Source organism: Saccopteryx leptura, chromosome 2 (assembly GCF_036850995.1).
Source record: "Saccopteryx leptura isolate mSacLep1 chromosome 2, mSacLep1_pri_phased_curated, whole genome shotgun sequence".
Taxonomy (NCBI): domain Eukaryota; kingdom Metazoa; phylum Chordata; class Mammalia; order Chiroptera; family Emballonuridae; genus Saccopteryx; species Saccopteryx leptura.
In genome coordinates this window covers 286,460,210-286,480,354 of record NC_089504.1, presented here as the reverse complement: position 1 = coordinate 286,480,354, position 20,145 = coordinate 286,460,210, and the positions used below count along the sequence as shown (strand labels likewise).

General features: G+C 40.1%; 1 protein-coding gene across 6 annotated transcripts in view; it reads right to left on the bottom strand.

Moving 5' to 3' along the window:
• Window positions 1-20,145, bottom strand: part of GON4L (gon-4 like) — a 105,878-nt gene that overhangs the window by 69,230 nt on the left and 16,503 nt on the right. For 3 of the 6 annotated variants that reach the window (XM_066362234.1, XM_066362233.1, XM_066362235.1), the window contains exons 4-10: window positions 17,489-17,682; window positions 16,352-16,426; window positions 16,175-16,225; window positions 12,953-13,018; window positions 12,192-12,287; window positions 7,011-7,130; window positions 5,883-6,053 (exon numbers count right to left, since the gene is read on the bottom strand). In XM_066362234.1, coding sequence (XP_066218331.1) covers window positions 5,883-6,053; window positions 7,011-7,130; window positions 12,192-12,287; window positions 12,953-13,018; window positions 16,175-16,225; window positions 16,352-16,426; window positions 17,489-17,682 — 773 coding nt within the window. Of the gene's footprint in view, window positions 1-5,882; window positions 6,054-7,010; window positions 7,131-12,175; window positions 12,288-12,952; window positions 13,019-16,174; window positions 16,226-16,351; window positions 16,427-17,488; window positions 17,683-20,145 lie in introns of those variants that run through there. The other 3 variants (XM_066362236.1, XM_066362238.1, XM_066362237.1) reach the window with 3 other exon arrangements.

The window sequence follows — 20,145 nt, the reverse complement described above, 5'->3', positions numbered from 1 at the left end:
CATGATTCGGACTTTCCTAAAATCTCTCCAAGGTTCACAAGCCCCAAACAAGCAGAATCTGATCCCAGCATGCCCTGTACCTCGTGCTTAAGTGACCCAGGTCTGGCACTAGTTGCAGTGGACCTTGACTCACTGCTTGGCCTCTCCAAGCTCAGCACAAGTAGCAGCCATCTGCAGATCACTCTGTAGTTCATGATGGGCAGCCCTGAGTACCTGCAATCAAGAATACTCTACCTAGCAAAGCTATTATTCAGAATCAAAGGACAGATAAGAAACTTCCCAGAGAAGAAAAAGCTAGAGAAATTCATCACCACCGAACTAATATTATAAAAATGTTAAAGAGTCTTCTTTAAAAAGAAAAAGATTTTAAAAAATAATAAAATAGCAATAAATACATATCTAACAACAATTACTTTATTTTTAAAATTATTTTTTATTTACTGATTTCAGAGACAAAAAGGAGAGGATAGAGAGAGAAACATCAATCTGTTTCTGTATGTGCCCTGACCAGGTATCAAACTAGCAATTTCTGTGTATCAGGACAACACTCGAACCAAACAGGCTATTCAACCAGGGCTACCAACAATTACTTTAAATGTAAATGAATTAAATGCTCCAATCAAGACATATAGAGACTGAATAGATAAAAAAACAAGACCCTTGGCCTTGACTGGGTGACTTAGTGAATAGAGTGTTATCCTGGTGTACCAAAATTGTGGATTTGATCCCCAGTCAGGGCACATACAAGAAGCAACCAATGAATGCATAAATAAGTGAAACAACACATTGATGTTTCTCTCTCTCTAAAAATCAATTTTAAAATTTAACAAGCATTTAAAAAAAAAAGTAAAGGGATAGAAAGAAGTATTTCATAGAAATGGAAACAAAACAAAAGAAAACAAAGCTGGGACTTGGTCAGATAGCTCAGTTGGTTAGAGCGTTGTCCCTAAGCACAGAGATTGCTGGGTTGATCCCCAGTCAGGGCACATACAGAAACAGATCAATGTTCCTGTTTCTCCCTGCCTTCCTCTTTCTCTAAAATCAAGAAAATAAACATTAAGTAAGTAAATAAAGCTGGATTAGCAAAAACGGTAAATCAAAAGGACACATGCATTCATATGTTCATTGCAGTATTATTTACAATAGCCAAGATATAGAAACAACTTAAGTGTTCATCAACAGATAAATGGGTAAAAAAGAAGTGGTGTATCTTGGCCAGGTAGCTTAGTTAGTTAGAGCTCTTCCTGATACACCATGGTAGTGGCTTTGATCCCTGGTCAGGGTACATACACACATAAGAGTCAACCAATGAATGCATACACAAGGGGAACAACAAATCAATGTTTCTCTGTCTCAAATCAATAAATAAAAAAATAGAAATAAATTTTTAAAAGTAGTGCATATATATAATGAAATATGACTCAGCCATAAAAATAAAAGGAAATCCTGCCTAACCTATGGTGGAACAGTGGACAGAGCATTGACCTGGGATGCTGAGGTCCCAGGTTCAAAACTCCAAGGTTGCCAGCCTGAGAGTGGGGTCGCTGGCTTGAGCAAGGGGTCAGTGGCTCAGCTGGAGCCCCACATTCATGGCACATATGAGAAGCAATCAATGAACAACTCAAGTGCTGCAACAACAAGCTGACGCTTCTAAAATCTCTCTTTTCCTGTCTGTTTCTCTCTTGCTAGATAAAAATATTAGAAGAAATAAAAAGAAATCCTGCCCTGGCTGGTGACACAGTGGATGGAGCACTATCATGGGAGTGCCAAGGTTGCCCGATCCTGGGTCGCTGGCTCAACCCTGAGGTCACTGGTTTAATCCCAAGGTCCCGGCTGTTTAATGAGGTTGACAGCTTAATTCTGAGGTTGCTGGTTCAAGCCCCAGTCAGGGCATGTATGAGAGGCAATCAACAGGTGTACAACTAAGTGAAACAACAAACTGATGCTAGTCTCTTTCTCTCATAAAAATTGATTTAAAAAATAAAAACAAAGCATTGTTAAAAAAAGAAATAAATCCTGATATTTGCAACAACATAGGTGGACTTAAAGAGTATTTTGCTGAATGAAATAAGTCAGAGAAAGACAAATGACATATAATTTCACTTATATGTGGAATCTAAAAAACAAAATAAATGAACAAGTGTACAAGAAACAGAATCATAGATACAGAGAACATTTTGACAGTTACCAGATGGAAGGAGAGTTGGGGGAATGAGTGAGAAAGGTAAAGGGATCAAGAAGTAGTTATAAGTGGTAGTAACAGAATAGTCATGGGGATCTAAAACACAGCATAGGGAATATAGTTAGTACTATCATAGTAACTATGTATGGCACCCTATGGATATTAGATTTACTGGGGTGATCACTTCATTAGTTATACAAATGTGTAATCACTGTGTGGTACACCTGAAACTAATATAATATTGTAGCCTGACCAGGCGGTGGTGCAGAGGATAGAGCGTCGGATTGGGATGTGGAAGGACCGAGGTTCGAGACCTTGAGGTCGCCAGCTTGAACACGGGCTCATCTGGCTTGAGCAATACACCGGCTTGGTCCCAAGGTTGCTGGCTTGAACAAGGGGTTACTCGGTCTGCTGAAGGCCCACGGTCAAGGCACATATGGGAAAACAATCAATGAACAATGAGATGTCACAATGAAAAACTGATGATTGATGCTTCTCATCTCTCTCCGTTCCTGCCTGTCTGTCTCTATCTATCCCTCTCTCTGACTCTCTCTCTGTCCGTTAAAAAAAAAAAAAAAAAAAAATATATATATATATATATATTATTGTACACGTCAACTGTAATTGAAAAATAAAAAAATTACTTGAAAAAAATCACAGAAAACTTTTCTAAATGTTAAAATAAAAACTAAATTCTCTATCATGGTTTTCCAAAACCCTCATGATTCCCCAATCCTGCCAAGTTCTCTGACCCCACTCCTCCAATCCTCATCCTTCAGCTTTTTATTTTTGTCCCTGGAACATGCCAAGACTGTTTACACAAGGAATTTGAATGCGCTATTTTCCTCTCTAAGGAACCCTTTCCCCCTCGAAGATCTTTTACATGCCTGGCTCCTTCTCATTCATATCTCAGCTCAAACGTCACTTCCTCAAGAGGCCTTTTTAAAAAATCATTCTATATAAACTACTCTCCTGAGCACCACCTTGTTTTCATTTACGGCATTCCCCATGTATAAGACACACTTTCCCCAGAAAAATTTGGTGTCTAAAAACTGGGTGTGTATAAAAATATACAGTGGTTGTAGATTTTTTTTTTTTACTTGCATTTCCCACTTTTTCATGCTTGTTTTTGTGCTCATTGTTGAAGACAGTGATTCGTCATCAGACACAGATGAGGACAGATTAATGCATAGGAGTTCTGACAATGATGAGGAGTTGTATGAATCTTATGATGAATAAAACTTGAGTTAAATAACTTTCCGTAATACTTTTTTGTCCTTCAAATTTTGGGCCCCAAAATTAAGGTGCGTCTTATACACAGGAGTGTCTTATACATGGGGGAATACGGTAGTTCATAGCACTTACCACTATCTGAAATCATTTATGTATTTATGGTCTCTGTCACTCTGTCTCTCTCTCTCTCCAAAAGACAATCAGCTCCAAGAGAAAAGACCTTTTTTGTCTTGTATACTGTTATTCCCCTAACCTCCATCTTTCAGTATGTACATGAATAAATGGTTATATAAAACACTATTACCCCCCAACACAACTATGCAGTCACACCAAAGAAAGGTGATTAAATTAAATAACTTTTTTCAGAGCTATTCCATTTACATATTTACATGCTCTATTTACATATTTTTTTAAATTTTTTAATTTTTATTTATTTCTTTTTTACAGAGACGGAGAGTGAGTCAAAGAGAGGGATAGACAGGGACAGACAGAACGGAGAGAGATGAGAAGCATCAATCATTAGTTTTTTATTGCGCATTGCAACACCTTAGTTGTTCATTGATTGCTTTCTCATATGTGCCTTGACCGTGGGCCTTCAGCAGATCAAGTAACCCCTTGCTGGAGCCAGTGACCTTGGGTTCAAGCTGGTGGGCATTTTGCTCAAACCAGATGAGCCCGCGCTCAAGCTGGTGACCTCGGGGTCTCGAACCTGGGTCCTCTGCATCCCAGTCTGACGCTCTATTCACTGCGCCACCACCTGGTCAGGCTGTTTACATATTTTTGATTGAACTATAACACTGGTGTAGAAAATCTGAAACATTAGGAACTTCCTAATGATGAAATTTAAAAAGTCATCATTTGACAATAAACTTAGTAATGATTATTTCAAGCAAGAATAAGCAATAAATTCTAAAATTAGTGGGTGAAAAGGTGTTTGTCTTCAAAGTATACCCTCATAAGAAACATTAATTAATTTTAAAATAGAAAAATAATAATTTCACAGTGAGGAAATCAAGCAGTCACCACCTTAACATGTGATAAAAATTAACATGACAGATGGGATGTGTCTACTGATATGCACTAAAAAGGACATGTCACTTCTATGGTATTTGTGTGAAAATTGCATAATCTAAATCCTACTATGAGGATATAACAAAATTGAGGAACATTTTGTAAAGTAATTGGTCTATACGGTTAAAAAATGTAGAGGTTATAAACAACAAAGAAAGACTGAGAAACTGTTCTAGATTAGAAGATACTAAGAGATCACTAAATACAGCACACAATCCTGGATTGGTTCCTACACCAGTAAAAAAAAATTTTTGTTTTGCTATAAAAGACATTACTGGCGCTTGACCTGTGGTGGCACAGTGGATAAAGTGTCAACCTAGAATGCTGAGGTCGCTGGTTCGAAACCCTGGGCTTGCCTGGTCAAGGCACATATGGAAGTTGATGCTTCCTGCTCCTCCCCCACCACCTTTCTCTCTTTCTCCTCTCCCTAAAATCAATAAATAAAATCTTTAAAATAAATAAATAGGCCCTGGCGGGTTGCCTCAGTGGTAGACCATTGGCCTTGCATGCGGAAGTCCCGGGTTCGATTCCCGGCCAGGGCACACAGGAGAGGCGACCATCTGCTTCTCCCTTCCCCCTCTCTTCCTCTCTGTCTCTCTCTTCCCCTCCCACAGCCGAGGCTCCACTGGAGCAAAAGATGGCCCGGGCGCTGGGGATGGCTCCTTGGCCTCTGCCCCAGGCGCTAGAGTGGCTCTGGTCGCGACAGAGCGATGCCCTGGATGGGCAGAGCATCACCCCCTGGTGGGCGTGCCAGGTGGATCCCGGCCGGGCGCATGCGGGAGTCTGTCTGACTGCCTCCCCGTTTCCAGCTTCAGAAATAAATAAATAAATAAATAAATAAATAAATAAATATATAAATATATAAATAAAAGACATTACTGGGTCAACTGGTAGACTCTAAATGAGAAAATTACTTAATTAGATAATATAACTTTATCCTTATTTTCATAACCAAATGTCCTCAGTTTTAGGAAATATACACTAAACTATTTAGGGGTAAAACAGCATCATGACTACAACATACTCAGTGATTCAGGGGAAAAAAGTATGTGCATACAGTGGAAAAGAGGGAACAAATAGGTAGTTGTGGTAAAAGCTAGTATTTGGGCAATCTGGCTGAAGGTTGTTCCTATGTTCCACATATAAAAATGCTCTTCTTCTACATACCTTATTCCTTCCTTAGGAGCTGTCATTCTCACAATAAAATAGCACAAACCAAATAGAGTATCAAAGACCGACAATTTTATCACTATTACTTATTATATCAGAATTTAATATCTTACCCCTGTTTTTCTTCCTTCCCATGGTGCAGAATCACCACGGACAATTTAGTTAGTTGTTCCTGACAACTAAATTACTCCATTTTACCTTCTCAGCGATTTACAGTTATGTTTACCTGGAAAGAATCCATGCAGACCGGACTGGAAGCCAGTTCCTCATCCACAGCGTGCAACTTCTCCATGAAAGTACTATCCCTGGTCTGTTTTGGCTTTGGCGGGGGTGGGGGCCCCATAGGCACTACTTCAGCACTGATGTGCCTGATGGCAGGTGTGTTGACTTTCTCAGCCTGATTAAAAGATGCAAGCACATTAAAAAGTAAATAAAAGGAATGGAAGGAGAGAGGGGTAAAAAAGAAGTAAGGAGAGAAAAGCATGCCTTTCATATGTTAGTAATCTTTCCCTTCCCATCTAGAGGTACATAAGAACAAAGGCTCTGTCAGGTATATTAATCTACTTAGGTTTCACGCTACATCCAATGAAGCTAACAAGATGCTATTTAGGTTACCATAAGTAGGAAATCTAATAAAAATGGTTTTAGGACATTATTAGAAAACAGGTATGAAAAAGAGAAGGGTAAAAGAAAAGAAACTGCTAGTCATTCATATTTGGCCCCTTAATGAGAACTCAGAAAAGCTCTCTCCCTATGTTCAGTTTTCACTTAAATGTTCATTGATTTCAGAGACTTTGAAATCTAAACACTAATAATCAATCAAAAATACCAGGAAGGGCCCTGGCCGGTTGGCTCAGTGGTAGAGCGTCGGCCTGGCGTGCAGAAGTCCCGGGTTCGATTCCTGGCCAGGGCACACAGGAGAAGCGCCCATCTGCTTCTCCACCCCTCCCCCTCTCCTTCTTCTCTGTCTCTCTCTTCCCCTCCCGCAGCCGAGGCTCCATTGGAGCGAAGATGGCCCGGGCGCTGGGGATGGCTCCTTGGCCTCTGCCCCAGGCGCTGGAGTGGCTCTGGTCGCAATAGAGCGACGCCCCAGAGGGGCAGAGCATCGCCCCCTGGTGGGCAGAGCGTCCACCCCTGGTGGGCGTGCCAGGTGGATCCCAGTCGGGCGCATGCGGGAGTCTGTCTGTCTCTCCCCGTTTCCAGCTTCAGGGGAAAAAAAAAAAAAAAAATACCAGGAAGACAGGTATAATTATGGATTTTGATTCGGGTTTGAAAAGAGTAATAGTGCAGAATTACCATGGACAAATAATCCATTTATAGTTATAACTTAATCCTTTGTATGATGCAGATTTACCTCTGATAATATCCCACTGTCTTCATCTGTTTCAATCATCTCAGAAGACTGCCTCAGTCTTGATTTCTTTGCCCCACGTGGAGATGAAGCAGTGCTTTCAACATCACTTTCCAATAAACTCTATAAAACAAATCGTGGTTCACTTTTTTATCTATGCCTCTAACTTATTCTACTTAGTTTGAAGTATCTCGAGAGAATAAATCACAAAATATCAATCACTCAATTAGAGTAAGAAGAGAAAACACAATTTAAACAGAAGCTTGAATTCTGAAGTTGGGGATAGGGATCATCAGATCACTATGTTCATTAGTAATGCAAACTTTGTAAAATTTAAAAGAAATTTTAATATTTCTTGATTTGAGAGAGTGAGGAAGGAAGAGCGAGGGAAGGAGGGAGGGAGGGAGGGAAAGAAACATTGATATGTTATTTCACTTATTTATGCATTCTCCAGCTGCTTCTTGTATGTGCCCTAAAGAGGACTGAACCTGCAACCTTGGTTTATTGGGATGACACTCCAATTGAATAAGCTACCTGGCTAGGGCCAAACTTTGTAAAATTAAAGGCATTCATTTAAAATCCTTTTACAAACAAATCAAAGAATACATTAAGAAATAGATTACTACACAGAGATGAAAACTAACTGCAGTGGTACCTTGAGATACGAGCAGACCAACATATAAATTTTTTTTAAGATACAAGTTGTGACTTGGTCCATATTTTTGTTCGAGATCCGAGCGAAATTCCAAGATATGAGTCATGATTCGGGAAGCTACAGCTAGTTGGTGCGTTGACACACGGGTCCAGTATCAGCAGCACAACACCAGCATCTCATTCTTTCTCACGTGTTACCTGCAGAATCAAGTCAAATCTCGTGTGCTGTACTCGTTCTTGCATCATTTTTGCATTTTTTACTAACTTTTTTTGTGTGCTATCATGCAGCTGAAGAAAGCAGGTGTAAAAGACAGTGGTGAGAAGAAGAGAGTGATGTCGATAGAAGTAAAGCAAGAAATAATAGAAAAACATGAGTGTGGTGTATGAGTGATTGAACTGGCAAGGCTGTACAACTGCAATACATCTACAATTTGTACCATCCTTAAACAAAAGGATGCCATCAAAAACGCAAATCCAGCGAAGGGAACTACAGTTCTGTCCCAATTAAGGACAAATATCCATGAAGAAATGGAGAAGCTTCTGCTGGTGTGGGTGCAAGAGAAAGAGCTGGCAGGAGATACAGTGACGGAGCCTGTAATATGCAAAAAGGCACGTATTATTTACAACGGCTTGAAGAAGAACCATCAACCTCAAAAGAGGCAGCAGAAGATACGTTTAAGGCAAGTCACGGCTGGTTTGAAACTTTCAAGAGATCTGGCATCCATTCAGTGGTGAGGCATGGTGAAGTTGCGAGTGCTGACGTTAAGGCAGCTGAGGAATACATCGCATGTTTTGCTGCACTTATCACAAAGGAAGGCTACATCCCCCAACAAGTGTTCAACTGTGACTAAACAGGATTGTTTTGGAAAATAATGCCCCGGAGGACTTTCATCACTGCAGAGAAGCTGCCAGGCTTCTCCAGGTCCTTTCATGAAGGACTGTCTGAGCCTTGCATTGTGTGCAAATGCTAGCGTTGACTGTAAAGTCAAGGCACTGCTAGTGTATCATTCCAAAAATCCTCAAGCCTTTAAGACTCACAAGATTCTTAAAGAAAAACGGCACGTTATGTGGCACGCCAATGCTAGGGCATGGGTTATGTGGCAGTTTTTATTGAATGGGAAAATCTCGTCTTTGGTCCTGCAGTGAAGAAATATCTTCAAGGAAATCCTTGATAATGCTCTAGCCCACCCACCTGGTCTTGAAGATGACATTCTCGATGAGTTCAAATTCATGAAAGTCCTCTACCACCCAACACAACTTCAATCTTGCAACCTATGGATCAATAGGTCATTTCCAACTTTAAAAAGCTTTACACGAAGCACTTGTTCTGCTGCTGCTTTGAGGTGACTGAGAATGCAATTCTAAACCTTCGAGAGTTTTGGAAAGATCACTACATCGTATATGTTTACACATTATTGACTTGGCATGGCAAGAGGTTACAAGAACCTTGAACTCGGCATGGAAAAAGTTATGGCCTGATGTTGTTGCAGACAGGGACTTTGAAGGATTCGAACCAGAGACTGAGACTGAGACCAAGGTAGAAGCATTGGAGATTGTGTCCCTTGGAAAGTCTGTGGGTCTGGAGGTAGATGAGGGTGACGTAAACAAGCTCTTCGAGAAACATGAGGGGGAACGCTCAACTGAGGAGTTGAAGGAGCTACAGATGATGCAACATAGGGAGCTTCTGCAAGAGATTAGTAGTGAGGAGGAGGTAAGAGTCGGAGAAAGTGGTTTCTAGGCTCTTCTCCCCGGGAGAAGTGCCCGGCAAGGTTCCTTTCCTCCTTTCAATAAAGCCTGTTACTCTGGTCTTTTGGACTCCCATGAATTCCAACATTTAGAGCCGAAACCCAGGACAGGGTTGATTGTCCGGCAGTCTAACCCTGTCCTGAACCCCTGCTGGACCAGAAGTTTCTTACAGAACTGCATGCAGACCTTCACCAATCAGAAAGTTGGAAAAATCTACCTAACCCTACCCACCAACGCTGAAACCTGCCCTCATGAAACAGAAAAATCTGGAACCCTATAAATACACCCCTACTCTGAACAATGTTCCTGCAGGCTCGAATGAGAGAAATCTCCAGGATTACCGACAATCAAATGCTTTTACACCTCTACTCCAACTACCCCGGGAGGGGATTCACGAAGGAGGCCCCAATAGGGATAACAGAAGGAAGTAGCCGGCCATCAGAAGATGGCCAGTCTGAGACAAACCTCCTTCCTGAACCCCATACTCTCTCCTTCCCCTCACCTCTTTTCCTTTTTTATCATACCAGAGTTTAGACATGATATATGAAATTCTAACTGCCCTTTTGTCGTTCCACCTGGCTGCCTGACCTCACCCTTACTTCCTGGACAATCGCCCCTTAGGCAGAAAAGGTCCAGAAAGCTGATCAACTACCCAAGGAGGAGCATTCCAGAGAGCTGAAATCGTAAAACTGTAAAAGGGAACATACCAGAACTTCTGACTCAGTACCCCCTCAGGCTTTCCAAAGCCCTATAAAATTCGCCTCATAGTCTGAAACTGGTGCTCTTCTCCCCGGGAGAAGTGCCCAGCAGGGTTCCTTCCTTCTTTTCAATAAAGCCTGTTACTCTGGTCAAAAAAAAAAAAAAGTGGTTTTTACAAGTGAAATTAAAGACATGCTGGCAATGTGGGAGAAGCTTTCAAGTTTCACTGAAAAGAAACACCCAGAAAAAGTTTCAACTGGTCGTGCTTCAGCACTTTTTAATAACACTTGTTTGTCACATTTCCGTAACATTTTAAAAGGCAGGCAAAAGCAAACCTCTTTGGATAGATTTTTATTCAAAAGTCCTGCAAGTGAAAGTGCCGAAAGTGCAGCCAAAAAGGCAAAAACAGGTGATGATTAAATGAAAAATACATAATGTTAAGCTTAGGTTAAGTTTCAAGTTAAGAAAATGCGTTTTTTTATAATTAAGTTTTTGTGGTTTCATTTTAAGTAAAGAAAGTGCAGTTTTAGTTTTGTTTAAAGTAAATAAAATGCAGTTTTAGTTTACAGTTAGTGTCAAGAAAGTGCAGTTTTAGTTTACGTGTCTACAGTGCCTGCATCCCTTCCTCCTTCCCACCTCCTCCGCTATTCACCTCCGTTAGCCGCACTCGTCTGTCTCCAAGGTAAGAATACAGTACTAATAACACTTTTTTATTTTATTTCATATATTTTGTTATGCATTGGTAAAGTATACATGTGTGTTTCTTAATTAAAAACATGTCTTTTTTCATAATTTAGGATGGTTTGGGGATATTTCACAGGGCTAGAACAAATTAAATCTATTTCAGTTATTTTAAACAGGAGAAATTTGTTTTGATATACGAGTTGACTGACTTATGAGCTCGGTTACAGAACAAATCAAACTTGCATCTCAAGGTACCACTGTATGTATAGCTATAACTATAGATATAAGCAATAATATACATGAATTTCAAAGAATTAATTTTGAAAAGAAAAGTCGGACACAAAAGAATACACACTATGGATCCATTTATATAAGATTCAAAAACAGTAAAAAAATGAACTATGGTGTATAAAGCTGTACATTTAGGTGATATAACTATAAACAAAACCAAGAAAATAATTACCAAAAAGTCAGGATAATCATTATCTTTAGGAGGAGATAAATGATTATGATTAGGATAGGCAAATAAGGGGTATTCTGGCAATGTTATAGTGTGTCCATAAGTCATGGTGCACTTTTGACTGGTCACAGGAAAGCAACAAAAGACGATAGAAATGTTGAAATCTGCACCAAATAAAATGAAAACCCTCCCAGTTTCTGTAGGATGATGTGGCAGCAAGTGCGCATGCGCAGATGACGACGTAACACCATGTATACAGCGGAGCAGCCACGGCCATGCCAGTCAAGATGTGGGTGGTACAGAGGAAAGTTTAGTGTGTTCTGTAGCTCGCTAAATTCGAATCCGTGACCAAAGTGCAATGTGAATATCGGCGCGTTTATAATGAAGCGCCACCACATAGGAATAACATTACTGGGTGGGATAAGCAGTTGAAGGAAACCGGTAGTTTGGTGGAGAAACCCCGTTCTGGTAGGCTATCAGTCAGTGATGAGTCTGTAGAGGCTATACGGGATAGCTACCTAAGGAGCCCTAAAAAAGCTGCACTGAATAGGTATGAAACTGGAGAGTTTTCCTTTTATTTGGTGCAGACTTCACATTTCTATCGTCTTTTGTTGCTTTCTTGTGACCGGTCAAAAGTGTACCATAACTTTACGGACACACTGTATATGACTTTGGAGAAGTTTCATGAGGATTAGCTCTATAATTAAGCTGGATATTTTTATTCTATTATATCCATGTTATATGTCATGATTCAAGACATGAAAAATGAAGATGACACCTCACAATCTTGGATTTATGCAAAGAAGTGAGTAGAAAAAAGAACTGTGTTTTAATCCTCTTTATAAAACAGCTAATTACTATGGAAGCAAAATATACTCTGCCGTATTGAGCCCAATTTTTTTGTGTATTATCAATTAACACTCACAAGGGTCACCACTGACCTCTTCAGCAGTCTCATCCTCTTCTTCATCATCTGGCTGGTACTCTTCATCTGAGGAATCATCTTCTTCAAGGTTAATATCCACAAACTGAGGAGGCTTCATAAGTACAATTACAGAAAGAAATAAAGTAAAAAGGAAATATAAATCATATGTATTTCAAAAATAAGGGGAAAAAGGCAAAGAAAAAAACATCCTAAGAGCAAAAGGAGCTAAAGCAAATAACAAGAAGCAGGAGTTAATTACTAGCAAGAGTCAAACCTACAAGTAATAGAGTAAAAAATTTAAGCTGGAATTTAAAAAATTTAAATTGAAAGTTCCTAAAATGTCAACAAATAGGAAGAGAGTACTTAGGTTTCAAAATTGATGAAATCTTTCTGGAAAAGAATAAGAATTGGGCCCTGGCCAGTTGGCTCAGTGGTAGAGCATCAGCCCAGTGTGTGGATGTCCTGGGTTTGATTCCCAGTCAGGACACACAGAAATCACCATCTGCTTCTCCACCACTCCCCCTCTCACTTCTCTCTTCCCCTTCTGCAGCCATGGCTCGATTGGAGCAAGCTGGACCTGAGCACTGAGGATGGGTCCATGGCCTTCACCCCAGCTGCTAAGAAAAGCTTGGTTGCTGAGCAACGAAGCAGTGCCCCAAATGGGCAGAGCATCACCCCCTAGTGGGCTTTCCGGATGGATGCCGGTCGGGAGGCATGTAGGAGTCTGTCTCTGCCTCCCCTCCTCACTGAATTTTTTTAAAAAAGAATAAGAATTACCTTTTCCAAGTTTACCTTAATTTCACTGGCCTTCTTAATTGGTGAAATATTCCATGTTGGAATTACCTACCAACAAAGAATATCATTAAGTTTTCTTAACTGAAACAGACTTTTACGTTTTACTTCCTTTTTACCATCACAAAGAGTCATCTACCTACCATGGAGCTGCACTGAGCTAGGAGTATTAATTATCCCTGAGGGTATAATCTCAAATATTTGTCAGAGCTTAACAGAAGAAAAGGAAATACAAATCTATTTCCATCACTAGCATTACTGCTTTAAAACTAGTAAGACCCTGTACCTGTCTTGCCTTCTTTATATCATAGCTTGCGTTCACATGGAATAATGAATGCAAAAACTACAGTATTAGAGGTGTTAGTAGCCTTTTTATATCAGTATTTCTTTCAGTCAAGTACATAAATCTATCATAAGTATGCCTCCAAAAAGCCAGCCACGCCTAACCAGGCGGTGGCACAGTGGATGGAATGTTGGATTGGATGCGGAGGACCCAGGTTCGAGACCCCGAGCTCACCGGCTTGAGCGCAGGCTCATCTGGTTTGAGCAAGGCTCACCAGCTTGAGCCCAAGGTCGCTGGCTCAAGCAAGGGGTCACTCGGTCTGCTGTAGCCCCCCAGTCGAGGCACATATGAGAAAGCAATCAATGAACAACTAAGGTGCTGCAACGAAGAATTGATGCTTCTCAGCTCTCTCCCTTCCATTCTGTCTGTCCCTATCTGTCCCTCTCTCTGACTCTGTCACAAAAAACAAACAAAAAAAAGCCAGCCACCAAGAGTTCTTATGAAAAGATTTAGGGGTGAAGTGTCAAGTTGTCCACAACTACAAAAAACACAGAGAAAAACAATATAGATATAGATATAGTTATAAAGCAAATATGGCAAAATTTCATAATTGTTAAAATCTAAATGGAATATAGATTTACTAAAATTCTTTCAACTTTTTACATGTTTTAAAACAGTACAGTTGGGGAGGAAAAGTTTTTAAAGAATTTTTTAAAGCTCCTACATACTGTTGACAAAATGCCATTGGAGTGTATAATTTCTTGATCATTTACTTGTGACCCAATCAAAATCATCTTATGGACAAAATCCATTAGGCCACTATGTTCTGTCTCTACAGGCGCCTCAGATTTTCCACTTATCCTCAGCCCTACCATGTGTAGTTAGGCCCGTACAAAGTAAAGAGGATGATGTCACTCAGGTCCACCCCTTCTCATGTTTGTTTCTGAACCAATCAGTTTTCCTATTGCCAAATCCATCAGAAAGGCAAGGCAGCATCTTGAAGTATATTGGAATCTGTTTAGTAAGCATTAACAAGCAGGAAGAATTCTAATCCTGCTTTCCCACCTAAGCTAGTCTTGGGTATTCAATTTCTCCACACCTATATATGTGGTTGGTCAATATAATCCAGAGCCTCATTTGGATCTCCTTGGCCATTTATTCCAAATCAAACATGGAATTAATGTTATTTACTCTATATGTCAGGTAGACTTCATATAATTTCTGTCTCATGGACAGCCGCTTTCAACATAGCTACCACGTGTTCATTTGTGTACTTCCTGGAGAGAGATGACAATTCACGTTATGCAACCAGGATTAGTCAAACTGAAGTATACTGTCTGGCCCTGGATGGCTGGCTCAGTGGTAGAGCATGAGCCTGGTGTGTGGATGTCCTGGGTTCAATTCCCAGTCAGAACACACAGGAGAAGCAACCATCTGCTTCTCTACCCCTCCCCCTCTTGCTTCTCTCTCCCTCTCCTCCCCTCCTGCAGCCATGGCTCAACTGGAACAAGTTGGCAGCCGGGTGCTGAGAATGACTTCATGGCTTCCACCTCAGGTGCTAAAGAAGAGCTCAGTTGCTGAGCAATAGAGCAATGTACCACATGGGCACAGCGTTGCCCACTAGTGTGCTTGCCCAGTGGATCCTGGTTGGGGTGCATACAGGAATCTGTCTCTACTTCCTCTCCTCTCACTGAGTAAAAAATATATGATCCAATGTAACCTCAGGCTGCATTAAGAGAAATATAGTATCTGGAACATTGAGGGGATAACCTAACTTTAATCTGTACTAGTTAAACCACATTCGGAGCAGCAGATTCCACTTTGGGCATACTATTAAAATGATATAGACAAACTAGGAATACTCAGAAAAAAAGAATGATTGGTAAAGATACTTAAAGCCTTGTCACATAAAGATCAGTAAAAAATTAGGGGACCTTTACCAAGAAAAGAATGTAACAGGAAAACACACTAGTTTTCTTCAACTAGAGGAAAGGTCATGTGGAAGAGGAACAAACTTATTTCTTCTACAGGGTTGCAAGGAACAGAATTAGACAGATAAAAACTACAATAGGCATATTTGAGTCCATCTTCCTTCCTATCAGAAGAATGAATTTCCTCAGAACTATCACCTGCTTTGTCACAGAAAGGTAAGCAAAAACTGGACAAGTATTTGTTAAGCAGGACGTAACATAGTCCCAAGCTTCAAAGACCTTGCTGTTCCAAAATACTTCAGAAATCTTCACACTCTAGTGTGCAAACGAACTAGTGTTTTCAACAGTGCATATTCCCAGGCTCTACCCATGAATCCTGATTTTTAGGTCTGAGGTGAACCTAAGATGTGTACTTTTAATAAGCACTCCTGAGAAAACCTACACCACGGTGATCTTGATGCAAGTGGTCCCTGGGACACACTGAAAAGTACTACTCTAAACACTGCCACATATAACATGAATAGAAAAGCTAACCTCTCTCATTGCTTTCAACAATTCTAAATAGTTATCTATCTAGTACTTCCAAAAAAGCAGTATTTCCACATCAAATAAGATAAAAAGAAAGTATGATAATGATTTCATATATTGTCTTTTACAAATCTTTCTTGAAGCAGGCAAACCCAGCCTGGCCTGTGGTGGCGCAGTGGATAGAGCGTCGAACTAGAACACTGAGGTCACCAGCCCAAAACTCTGGGCCTGCACAGTCCAGCTACATACGATAAGCAAGCAGTGAACAACTAAAGTGAAGCAACTATGAGTTGATACTTCTCACTACCCCCATTCTATAAAGTCAATAAATAAAATCTTAAAAACAAAAAAAAGGCAACCCAGACCACAATAAATTTTTCTTTTATTTTTTTCCCTACAACTAACCTGAAATTAGATTTTATTTACCAACCTAAATAAACAATAAAGAAAAAGCAGAACACCCACCACTCCTTTTTCCACCACTTCCTTAAGTTTAGAGCGAGTCATTTTGGGTTCCTAAAGAAAGAAAAATGAAAAGAGTCAATAAAAATTATCATGTGATTCTTTGAGTTTTCAGATGCTAACTTGGCCCCCAATTGTCAAACTATTTACATGACATTAAAATGACAATCAATTACTCACAAACATTGGCATATCTTCTGTCTCACTGATGGCTGCTTTCATCATCGCTACCACATGTTCATTTGTGATTACTTCCTGGAGAGAGAGAAAATTTTACATTATGCAACAAAGATGTGTCATCTAGATAATATTCATCTCTATAATTCTACTAGACATAGGTAGTGACAAACAAGAGCTAGATATTTAAAGAGCTTCAAAATGGGATAATGCAAGGCAACTGAAAGTAAAGAAGCAAGTTTTGGACAAAAGCACAAAGCTTCAAGCAATGTAGCAGCAAATGGACCAATCTTATCAGCTGCTACAGGGAATAGGAATGGCTCATATGAAAAAAAGATTCTGGCCTGACCAGTGGTGGTACAGTGGACAGAGCATCGACCTGGGATACTGAGGTGCCAGGTTTGAAATCCCAAGGTCTCTGGCTTGAGCGTGGGCTCATCGGATTGAGCACGAGATCATAGACATGATCCCATGGTCGCTGGCTTGAGTCCAAAGGTCGCTGGCTTGAAGCCCAAAGTCACTGCCTTGAGCAAGGGGCCACTGGCTCAGCTGGAGCCCCTCCCCTACTCTCGTCAAGGCATAAATGAGAAGCAATCAATGAACAACTAAAGTGCTGCAACTATCAGTTGATGCTTCTCATGTCTTCCCTATCGCCCTTCCTGTCTCTGTCCCTCCCTCTCTCTCTCAAAAAGGAAGAGATTCTGAGGTAACTATATGCTTAAGAGAAACAGCAATAAACAACAAAGGATTTATAAATAGCTGTGTTGCTACATATCAAAGAACAGTATTTGCATATGTGCCAAGTACTGTAAACTGATATTTTCAGGCATATTAACCCACAAGAGAATATAAATCCAGTGTAAATATCATCTTCAAATCTAATAAGTAATACAGTAAACAATCAAATTAGTGGAAAGAAGCAGAGGAACAGTTTATCTTTCCAGTTAAGCTCTTGAATATGTGTTCAGATTTCAAACTTGTGTAAAGAGAAGGCTATCTTTCAATGTGAAATGCTTTGCCATAGTTAACTCACAAAATTAATAATTCACATACCAAGAGTCAAGAATTTCCTGAGTACTTATATTTGCTTTCCATGAAAAAATTCCATTCCAATTACACAGCTGTCCAGGTCTTACTCACATGCAGGATGTTTCGCACATTGACTGCTGTCAGATTGTGCTGCTTGGCGCCATCCTCTAAGGTACGGTCAAGTGTATCATCCAGTTTTGGGTCATAAGCCAAAGTCCCTTCTTCTTGACCCCTTCCATCTCGTTTTCTCTTGGTACCCTTTTTCTTTTTCTGCCTTTTCTCACTTTCTTCATTGTGTTGCTCTTCTGCAAATAAATAAAAAAATAACTGCACCCAGAACTTAACCCCAAAAGGCAACCTTGTAAAAGAAAAACAAGCTATCAGCTGTCTGGTCCTGGAAATCAAAGGCAATGATGTGGCAGTGGTGATAATGGTGGAGATGGCAGAACTATCACAATAACAGTTAACTTTCACTAAATATTATTTTTTAACTTTTCATTGAATTTATTAGAGTGACACAGGTTAATAAAATCATACAAATTTAAATGCACAGCTCCACAATACTGAATGTTTATTTTATATCAGACATTCTTCTATACACTTTATAAATATTAATTCACTTACTCCTTATAACAACCTTATGAGGTAGGCACTATTCTTTTTGTCACTATATAGATAAAGACACTGAGGCAAACAGATTAAGAAACTTTCCCAAGTGCTAGTAATGATAGAGCCATGTTTTGAAGCCAAGCACTCTAGCTTTAGAATTTGTAGTCTTAATTAGTATGTATACTGCTCATGTCTTTCCTATCTGGAACCTTAACGGGGTAACCTTGGCAATAGTCTCATTTTTGTCTCTTGTAAAATAGATTTTAAAGGGAAAAAATAAGGTAGCATTCAAACATACACATCTTACATTCGTGTAACCTAAACAGAAATAGACTGACTTGAAGTATACCCAACAAGGTGATAGACACAAAAGAAACATAAAATTATAAAAAATATCAGAAAGTGATAAAGGATGATCACTTAGTAAGTTATATAATGTCTAATCACTGGGGTATACACTTGGAACTAATATAATACTGTATGTCAACTGTAATTTAAAAATAAAAGATAGCCTGACCTGTGGTGGTGCAGTGAATAAAGCATCAACCTAGAACACTGAGGTTGCAGATTTGAAACCGTGGCTTCCCTGGACAAGGCATATATGGAAGTTGATGCTTCCTGCTCCTCTCCAACTTCTCTCTCTCTCTCTTAAAAAAAAAAATGTTAAAAAATTAAAAAATCTGTCTGACCAGGCAGTGGTGCAGTCGAACTGGGATGCAGAAGACCCAGGTGTGAAACCGAAGGTCGTCGACTTGAACACGGACTCATCCGGCTTGAGCACAGGGTCGCTGGCTTTTGTATAGGATCATAGACATAATCCCACGGTAGCTAGCTTAAAGCGCAAGGTCACTGGCTTGAGCAAGGGGTCACTCGCTCTGCCGTAGTTCCCCAACCCCTGAACCCCTGGTCAAGGCACATATGAGAAAGCTATCAATGAACAACTAAAGTGCAGAAACAAAAAATTGATGCTTTTCATCCCTCTCCCTTTCTGTCTGTCCCTATCTGTCCTTCTCTCTGTCTCTGTCACAAAAAAAAAAAAAAAAAAAGATGCAGATCCACTATAAATCTCATACATTGCCGGTGTAAAAGTAAAATGGTACAGTTACTTTGGAAAATAGTTTGTTATATTTCTCCCTTCCAAGTACTAACCAGGCCTGACCTTGCTTAGCTTCCGAGATCAGACGAGATCAGGCGCATTCAGGGTGGTATGGCAGTAGACAGAAAATAGTTTGTTATAAAGTTAAACATACATTTACCATAAGACCAAGCAATGCCACTCCTAGTTTTTACCCAAGAAAAATAAAAATGTATGTCTGTCAAAGACCTATATGAGACTGAAGCTTTAGTCAAAACAGGCAAAAACAGGAAACAGCCCCAAACCCCATCAACCGGTGAGCAAATAAAATAATTTAGTATAAAAAATAATAATGTAGTATATCTATGCAATAGAATACTACCCAGCAATGAAAAGGAACAAACATAAATGAATCTCAAAAGCATTACCCTAAGTGAAAGATACCAGGTGCAAAAGGGTATATACTGGATGACACCATTATATACAAAACTAAGAATAGAGCCTGACCAGGCAGTGGCACAGTGGATAGAGTTTCTAACTGCAGACTAGGACACAGAAAACTCAGGTTTGAAACCCCAAGGTTGCCAGCTTGAGTGCAGGTTCATCTGGTTTGAGCAAGGTTCACCAACTTGAGCACAAGGTCGCTGGCTTGAGCAAAGGGGTCACTCGGTCTGCTGAAGTCCTTCCATCAAGGCACATATGAGAAAGCAATCACTAAACAATTAAGGTGCCACAACGAAGAACTGATGCTTCTCATCTCTCTCCCTTCCTGTCTGTCTGTCCCTATCCGTCCCTCTCTCTGTCTCTGTCACAAAAACAACAACAACAAAAAACTAAGAATAGAAAAGAGATCAGTGGTTGCCAAAGGCTGAGAATGGAGGACTACAAATGGGAACGATGGAACTCTGCAAGTAAGAGAAATATTCTAGCCTGACCAGGCGGTGGCGCAGTTGAAAGTGTCGGAATGGGATGTGGAGGACCCAGGTTCAAGACCCCAAGGTCACCAGCTTGAGCATGGGCTCATCTGGTTTGAGCAAGGCTCACTAGCTTGAGCCCAAGGTCACTGGCTCGAGCAAGGGGTCAC